The 8,915-nt window shown below is 58.3% G+C and overlaps 1 protein-coding gene across 1 annotated transcript in view; it reads right to left on the reverse strand.

Moving 5' to 3' along the window:
- Positions 1 to 3,865: 3,865 nt before the first annotated feature.
- Positions 3,866 to 8,915, reverse strand: part of SCNN1G (sodium channel epithelial 1 subunit gamma) — a 27,307-nt gene continuing 22,257 nt past the window's right edge. The window contains exons 8-13 of the mRNA XM_036460217.2: positions 8,169 to 8,286; positions 7,598 to 7,676; positions 7,429 to 7,486; positions 7,176 to 7,237; positions 5,456 to 5,531; positions 3,866 to 5,179 (exon numbers count right to left, since the gene is read on the reverse strand). Of these exons, the coding sequence (XP_036316110.1) occupies positions 4,799 to 5,179; positions 5,456 to 5,531; positions 7,176 to 7,237; positions 7,429 to 7,486; positions 7,598 to 7,676; positions 8,169 to 8,286 (774 nt within the window). The 3' untranslated portion in view covers positions 3,866 to 4,798. The remainder of the gene's footprint in view (positions 5,180 to 5,455; positions 5,532 to 7,175; positions 7,238 to 7,428; positions 7,487 to 7,597; positions 7,677 to 8,168; positions 8,287 to 8,915) is intronic.

The following is an 8,915-nucleotide window of genomic DNA, read 5'->3' on the forward strand; positions in this document are numbered from 1 at the left end:
ACTAGTTAGGGCTCACTTTAGTGCTTAGAAGATAATTATTGGATGGGTGATGCAAAGATGGTGGATGGGCTTGTGAATGGCCACACGAGTGGGTAAACATGGTGGCGGTGGGTGGACGGGTGACAGGAGGCGTTGAAGGAGGCGGATGTTTGTCCTGGGGCCGGTGGGGACCAGCGATGGGATGGCCACAGGAGATGGGTGGGCACCTTGGAGAGCAGCCTCACTGTCTCCCCGAAGCTCCCTCTGCTTTTCTCCTCTTTCTCATGCTCTTCCTCAAATTCCTGTCTCGGTGCTGGTGGGGCATCCTCTGGGCGTGAGTGAGCTCCCTGTGGTCTGAAGAGATAATGCGGGGGCTCCAGGAAGCAGAGGGCTGCTATTTCCTCTGCGCTGTCGGCATTCCCGTGGCAGGTCTCCGGACCCTGACGGCAGCAGGACAGCGGCTCTGTGGCCACCACCGTCCCGCTCCGGTGGCTCGCAGGCGAGTTGCGGCCAGTGCACAGAGTGCACGCAGGCCTGGCAGCCGCAATTTTCACCGCCCAGTGTCCGTGCTTCGGTCCAGGCCCGTGACCCACGTGTGTCCATGCACGTCCGGGTCACGCTGGTTTTGGGAACCGTGGTGAGAGAGAAGCCTGCTTCTTGTGGGGTGGGAAGAGATGGGACACATGTCTGGGGCTTCCGATGTGCGTTAGGTTTTTGGCATTTGCAGACAAGATTCCAAGCAGAGCCGAAACCGGTTTGGCTCAACGGTAGAGCATCGGTCTGCGGGCTGAAAGGTCCCAGGTTCGATTCCGGTCAAGGGCATGTATAATACATTGGTTGCGGGCACATCCCCAGTAGGGGGTGTGCAAGAGGCAGCTGGTCTATGTTTCTCTCTCATCAACATTTCTATCTCTCTATCTCTCTCCCTTCCTTTCTGTAAAAAATCAATAAAATATATATTAAAAAAAAAGATTCCTAGCAGAACATTTATTGCTTTTATGAAAACAAATGTGCATATTTCGTAGTGCTATTTAAAAACAAAAGGCAACTGTCAGACCTCTGAGTGCATGCAGTCAGTCAGCAAACAGGTGTCACGTAAGAGTCTGTTGGCGCCTGCGCTTGCCGGTGGGCGGGGCGGTTGACAGTCAGCTCCGGTCCCGCCCGCTCCCCCAGCTTCCAGCACCTGCAATTAACCCGCATCCCGAATCCTGTTGGCCGCCCGCACCTGCACCTGGGCTGGGTCTGCCTCAGCGCGGGGCGGACGCCTGCCTGGTGGGCGCCCTCCGTGGGGGAGGGCTCGGCTGCCTCCGCCAAGGGGACATTTGCCTTTTGCGTGTTTCCTGAAACACCGCTGCTTTTAGGGTACAGGTCCTTAAGTGACCACTACTCACCATTTTCTTTCTTTTCTGAGGCTTTTCAAATTGTGCAAAACCATGCTCTTTAGGGGAGTGCAGAAACATAAATGTGCGGGGTCAAAAGCAGGAACGCAAGCCCTGTGGGTGCCCCCCGGAGGCGGGAGCTGACTTGCCACCCCCTCTGGCTGGTGCCTCTGAGTACCCCCCCCCGCCCCCCCGCACCATCGGTGCATCTTGCCCATCTTTTTAGTTTTATTTCTCATTTTTCTTTATCAACTCACACTTTTTTTTAAACCAAATTTATTTTTTTAACTTTTTTTTTAATTGAGGAAACATTCATGCAACATAAAATTAGCCATTTTAAAGGGTCCAGTTGAGTGGCATTTCATATACTCGCCTCCCTCTGGTCCCAATGAGTCTTCCTCCCGGACAAGACCCCATGCCCCTGAGCAGCCACTCGGCCTCCTCCTCTCCCTCACCCCTGGCAACTGCTAACTACCTTTGTGCTATGGTGACTCACTGGGAGGACTCTATCGATGGAGCCCTGCAGTCTGTCTACCGCGCAGCACCATGGCTTTGCACGGCGACAGGAGGGACCGAGCGGGGCCGGGAGGAGCGAGCCTCGTGTCCGGCTCCTGCTCCTGCTGCAGAGGCTGCGGAGGCACAGATCCCGGGCTCCATCCTCTCTCCTCTGCCTGCCTGGCCTCCAGTGGCCTCACCACACCCGCCAACGCGGGGTCTGCACGGTGCGGCCCCTGGAGCGGCCAGAGTCTTTGCCGGCTGTCTCCTCCCCGGGCAGCTCACCGGCCGGGTTGAGGTGGAGGTGTCTGTGCCAGGACATGTTGTGTGGGCTGTGGGGACACTTAGGGTCTGGGACTCAGGGGCCCAGGCAGGGAGTCAGAGGAGCAGGGAGGACAGAGGTGCAGAGAGTGAGAACCTATAAACGGAGTCATTGTCCCTTGGAGACAGTAACTCCTGGCCATGGGGCTGCCTGTCCGAGGGTCTGGGAGTGAAGAGGTTCTCCCTGCGCCTGCGCCCGCCATCTTGGCGCCGAGGGCCTTGCAGCTGGGCAGGAGAGGACCAGGCACTTCCTCTCGGGAGAGCTCCCATAGGCTCTGCATGTGGTTCGCTTCCAAGTGGTGGGGCCCTTAGAACTCTCTGGGCCTCAGTTTCCTTGTTTGTGAGAATGCCTGTGTGTGACAGTCCCAGAGCCGATGTGTGCGAGGTGCTCGGCAGAAGCCGCAAACAGGGATGGGTGACAAACACCAGCCATTGTTATTCTTATCAGTGCCATAAACTGCCCCTGAACGCCATCACCTCCTCAGTCCTGCCCCAGTCTGGGGCAAAGAGAGACCTTTCCTGCTCTCAGAGCTCACCATTTAGTGCAAGACAGACAAAGGGACACAGAATCCTATCGGGGGTGGACACGCTGTAGTGGAGGGGGCTCCAGCTCCTCGGGGCAGCAGAGGTGGTGGCTGTGTACCCGGCCTGGAGGCATGGGCAGAGGGGGGAGAGGGCCGCACTTGGCCTCGCAGGAGCACATGCCCGAGGTCGGTGCCAGGCAGGAAGGAGTGGCTGGAGCACGGGGTCTGATGGCACCTGTCCTGGGGACAGACGGCAGCTGCTGGCTCCAGGTGCTCATGGCCTCACCTTGGACAGAGCCAGCAGCAGCCCCTCCTCGCTGGCATTCCTGTGGTGACATCACACCGAAGCCGTGACTGTGCTGGGGAGAGGAGGAAGCTCCTCCGGGCAATGTCCAGGCAGGCATCTGCTGCAAGTTCCCGGTCTGCACTGGCTGCAGCCACCCAGCCTGGCAGGGATGGCAGCCAGGCTGGCGCCCTCTGTAACTTGATGCTTGCCTGCATCAGCCCTGGCTTCCGAGCCCACTCCTCAGGGTGCTCAGACAGCCTGGGGTCACGGTGACCTTTTTCCCTGCTGGCTGCCAGGCCTCCTCGCAGTCCCCCTCCCACCCAACCCCCAGGCCCTGGGAACCACCGCATGGAACAGGATGGCTGCAGCCGCCACAGGCTGGGTGAGCTTGGACCAGGTGTCCCTGGGCCAGGCAGGGTCCCGCAGCCCCTGCCCTTTCACTAACACTCCTGCCTCCATTAGCGCCAACCTTGCTTGGGAAGCAGTCCTGACATGCAGGCTGTGGCTGCAGGAGTTCCCTCAGCCCCTCAACGCAGGGTCCAGCTTTCCCCTCCTCCCACCGGAACTGACTTGAGCCTCGCCCTCAAAAGGCACAGACACTGATTGGATGCAAAATGATGTGATCACGTGCCAGGCTCTGGGGTCACACTGCCTGCAGTTAGTCCCAGCTCTGCAACTTCCGGCTGTGTCACTGAGTAATAGCCTTTCTACGCCTCTGTTTCTTCATCCATAAAATGGGATTGTCATACCTACCTTCCGTGCTAACCCAGGGGCGGGGAGACTTTTTCTGTGCAGGCGGGGCACCCTCGGCACTGTGGCTGCACTCAGCTGTGCTTGTAGCAGACACAGCTGCGGACAGCCTGTAAGCAAAGAGGCATGGCTGTGTTCCAATGACATTTATTCATGGACTGAAATTGGAAGCTCGTAAGATTTGCATGAATCACAAAACATTCTTCTTTTGATGTTTTTTAAGAGAAGTGGAGGATAAAACACCCATCCTCAGGTGACAGGCAAAACCAGGGCCATAGTTTGCGGCCCAACACTGAACGCTGTAAGAGCAGGAAAGCCCAGCACCCTGTTCTCGTGCTGATATCGACCCATCCCGTGCTTAATCCGGAGCTGGGTCATGTGAGGGCGTGGCTGTGGGAGGGAGTGGTGCGGGGCCTGCCTGGAGGAGGAGCAGCCTGCGGGATACAACCCTCTATGCCTTGGGCTTCCACTGGACAGGCATGGCCAACAGTGCCCTTTAGCTGGCTCCTCTCTGCCTGGGAAAGGGGCTTAGCTGCCCAGAGCAGGCCACACCTCCTGCTCCCAGAGGCCGCCTCTCACATCCCCAGCCTCCCCCCTGCACCCTCTCCCTCCTACAAGGACCTGCCTGAGGGCTGAGGAGCCCTGGCCCCCATGTCAGTGACTAAAACAGTTCATTCACCAGCAGCTCCAGGCCCGCTGGAGCTTCCTTCGTGCTGGGCACAGCCCGCGTTGCCAGCCCCCAGACCTCAGTTCACATCCTGGGCCCCAACCTGGCTGGGAGCTGTGAAGTGTTTCTCAAATTCTGGCAAAGAACTCTGCCAGGCACCCTTCCCGGGCCCGTCCCCGGCTGGAGCGCGGGCAGCGGTTAGCGCTGCAGGACCTGTCTTGGAGGGATGGCTCCGAGTGCTGCTGGCCGGGCCCACAGCTCCCTGCACATGCCAGGCAGACTCCCAGTCAGTCTGAAAAGCCCGAGGGGTGCAGAGGGCCCCTCTGTGTGCAGGAGACAGGCCCAAGTCCTCAGACCAGGCTGGCGGTCCTGGCTAGACCTCTCCTCCTCGCTCTGCTCAGGACTCAGCGGGCACCTGGGTGTCAGTGAGCTGGTTGGAGAAGGCCCTCTCCAAGCGCAGGGTATTGTATCTGGGGGGCGGCGTGCCAGGCACCTGGGCCCCCGGGGCTGGCGGCAAGCGCAAAGCGGAGGTGAACGTGGGCAGGTCATCGTCTATATCCAGGACCGGGTTGTCCTGGCCCCGAAGGCTGCGGGGAGCCTCAGGACAGGCGGTTGCCTGCCTCTGGGCCCACCACTTCTTGGCCTTCTGCCACTGTTGGCGGGCAATGATGGAGAGAGAGTCGATGAAGAAGACCTCGATAATCTCAATGATGCAGACGATGGAGCAGCTCATCCACAGGCCCAGCTGGCCGCCGAAGTTGGACAGAAGCATCTCCACCTGCAGGAGAGGCCGAGCCACATCATCAGGCAAAGCCCGCTGGAGCCGGCCATGCAGGGACCCTGGTCCCCAGGAGAGCCACTGGCTAGCCTTGACCCTTAACAGACTGGAGGAAGAAGTGGGCAGGCTTCCTGTCCCCTCTTCCTCTGCCCACCTGGCTGGCCTGTGGTGTCCCCACTAACCCAGGCTCGAACCCCATGGTCTGACTCTGCTCCTCGAGGCCAGGCAGACGGGCACATGCGCAGACCCAGGACAGTCCCGGAGGGGGCTACTCACACTGTTGGCAGGGCTCTCCATGATGGATCTCTGGTTCAGGTCTTTGTAGAATATCAAGAGTTTGGCCAAGTCTGTCCTGTAGAAATTCCAATAGGTGAAGGGGGCGCCTTTGCATTCCACCAGGTGACCAGCTCTTGGGCCCCTGCCGCCCAGCTCTTGCCTCCCTGCTGCCCAGCCCCCCACAGGGCCAGGCTCTGAGCTCCACAGCGTCTCAGGGCCACGCCCACAGTGCCTTCTGCACCCAGAGCACATCCAGCCAGGCTGCCTGCTCAGCTCATCTGTCACTCAAGACCACTTTCCAGCCTCCTAAGTCAGCCGGCCAGCTATACGCCCAGAGCACCTTGCTCTTCAGTAAGCCTTGGACATTTGTGACCATGTGACTGCAGTCTCAGGAGACAGGAGGAATGTAAATGAGTAAGGTAGGCTACTATAAGGTCATTATGACAATAACCATTATAGCAGCTAGTATTTATTGGATACTTCCTGTGTTGGCAAGCACAGTTACAAGAACCTTCTGTGAATTAACTCATTTAATTCTTTACCCTATGAAATAGGATGTTTTAATCCCCTCCACCCCCCACTTTCACAGACGTGGAAATTAAGAATGAATTGGTAAGCAACTTGCCCAAGACAGCACAGCCCGGAATTGGCAGAGTTGATGTTCACACCCAGAGAGCTGACTTCAAAGGCCACGCTCTCATGGCTGTGCTGAGTCCCCTCCTGCTAGAACCAACACAAGCTAGAAAGTTCACACTGATTTCGAAAGGGCAGCTGTCACTAAGCTCTCTGGAGCTAAGCAAGAATGGAGGCGTTCTGCTGCCAGAACTTTTGACTTTTCAGGAAAAGCTGGCAACAATGGGTTTTGCGGAGCTGATGTAGCCTTGGGAGCCAGCGATGTGCAATGCTGGCTTAGCAGTGCGCACTCACTGGGCCCACATCTATCTTTAGATTGGGAGCATCCTGGGGGAGGGGTCACGTCTGCTCAGTCGTCCTGGTGCCCCAGCACTCACAAAGCACCTGGCACAAAACATTTAGGACGTGATGGGGTTGGCCTGGCTCCTGGCTGGCGCTGGGCACTGTGGACGGAGAACCCAGAGCAGTCAGTCCCCATGCAGCCCCACACTGCACCCCACGCCCTCTCCATCTGCTGAGGCCCCTGGGCTGAGTTTTGCTAAGAGAACCTTGGAAATGAACTTCATGAGAAAAATTCAATGGGATTAGAAGTGCAGGGCTCAGTGGAGAGTTTTTCCAGCTAGATCACAGTAAATCAGGAACCATGAGATAAATGCACTGGGTCAGGACCAGTGCCTGACCAAGTGAAATGAGATAGAAAGTGTTGGGTTGCATCCATACAGATAGTCACAATGTTTATCACCTGACAGGAGCACTGATGGCTCAGAACTGCTCGGGGCAATCGGAATGGGCGTAAGGGGGGCTCGGTTCGCCTTCTGAGAGCTGCCCGAGTGCATGCGCAGAAGTGCTGTCTGTGAACTGTTGGTTGTATAGTCAATGGGCCACAGTGGAAAAGTGGATTTTTACTGCGCGTCGTGGGCAAAGCATTCAGAGCCCCAGGCCTAGAGCATGGCCTGGCTCATGGCCCAAGCTCATAAATATTTGTCAATAAAGGAGTGAGTGAGGGAAAAGGAGAAGGTTTGGCAATGAGGAAGCAAGTGAGGAGGCCGGGTCCAAGGCAGAGGAAACAGGGAGGAGGTCAACTTACTTGTTCAGCTTTTTCTTTATTTGTTGGCCTTGGTCCCAAGTGAGAACACGCAGCAACCATTTCTGTGATGGAGAAAGAAGTTGTGGCCTGGGCAAAGCTGAGAGGCTGGCCAGCCCCTCTGCCCTCCGCACTCAGCCCAGCCCCCAGCCCCGGCCAGGCCTCCCCTGGTGTCACCCCTGGGGCCAGAGGACACAGCCAGGCGTCAGCTCCAGGCTGAGGAGCTCCAAGAGGAAGAGGGGGTGGAAGAACTGACCTCAGAAACCACAGATGGCCATTGTGCCAGGCTGGTGGTCAGGGTCCACTCCTTGAAGCTAAGGGTGGAAGGCACAGAGTGAGTGTGGCTGGCCCGCCAGCCCCCCCCCCCCCCCACCGGGGTCACCCATGCTGGCCCCTGCCTTGCCGGCCTACCCAGGCACACTCACCTGCAGGCTTCCCGGCACACGGACTGGCAGCCCAGCTGCTCCTGGACGAAGGCCTGGTGCAGTTCGTAGTAGCAGTACACTGAGGACAGGCAGAGGCAGCGTGAGCATCGGCCACGGGTCCTGCCTGGGGTTTGCAGGGCGCCCTCAGGGTCTCCTGTACCTTCCCTGCTATTCTCTACAAACCTGCTCCCGGAAGCAGAGCTGCTTTGTGATGTTCGGGACATGAGCTAGGGGTGGGGTGGTGGTCAGCAGCCCTTGATTTGGGCTGTTACTCCCTAGCTGTGTGACCTTGGGCAGTTGCTTAACCTTCCTGAGCCTCAGTTTCCTGTTCTATGAAAGGTACTGTCAGTACTTCTTGCCTCCTGGAGCTGGCACAGGTGCCAAGCTCTCCGCACGGGCTGGGCTGTAGCACTGGGTCCTTAGTTGGAAAGTATCAGTTAAGCCAGGCTGGATGGCAGGAGTAAAACTCTCTACCACTATCTCCCTCAGAAAAAAGGCCAGGGCACCCGAGCACAAGCTGGTGCCAGGCGGCTGACGCAGCTCTGGGGCTGCAGGGCGGCGGGTCACTCACTCCAGTTGGGGTGCTGCTGGTAGTTGCAGTAGTTGGCTGCAGGAGGCAGAGGCTGGCTGTACTGGGCACACCCACACTTCTCCACCATCTTAGTCTGGAAGCACGAGTGGAGGCAGATCTGAAAGAGGAGACCCGGTGATTTCCTTCACCGCTCTGCCTGCGGAGGCCAGGGCGCACGCCCCTCTCCTGGGAGTTCCCCCTTCTCCCCCCTCTAGTACCCCCCGTCCCCGCACATGCCTCATCCAGAGGGTCAGCCTCCCGTAGCCCTGGGAGACCACGTAAATGTGCCCCTCGGGGCACAGCCAATTGGGCCGTTGCTTCCTAACCACAGAGACCAAGCTAGAAACTGTGTGGAGGTGTGGACGCAGCCAGGCTGGTGGGAGCAGGCTTGGGGTGGGCGTTTTCTATCATGTGGGCACCGCCCCGCAGGACAGTGGGAACATTGAGGCAGATGCCAAGAGACACAGGGGCACCCAGTCCCCGCCTTTCCCATCTCAGGCCCAGGTCACACTGGATCCTCGGGGTCCGAGGCCAGCACAACATCCGTGAAGCTTGTAACAGTAAAGCTGATGGCGGGGCTCCGAGGCACACGACGGAGTTCAAGTCCATGCTTGCTGCTTCCGAGCTGTGGGACTCAGCCACGTGACTTCACCTCTCCGGTGCTGGGTCCCTCACGGTGGGCGTGGCTGAGTGATGCACTAAAGTGTGTGTACGTGGGGGCCTCTCAGCGGACATGACCCAGGGTGC

The sequence above is a fragment of the Pipistrellus kuhlii genome, unplaced genomic scaffold (genome assembly GCF_014108245.1).
Source record: "Pipistrellus kuhlii isolate mPipKuh1 unplaced genomic scaffold, mPipKuh1.p scaffold_m20_p_31, whole genome shotgun sequence".
NCBI lineage: Eukaryota > Metazoa > Chordata > Mammalia > Chiroptera > Vespertilionidae > Pipistrellus > Pipistrellus kuhlii.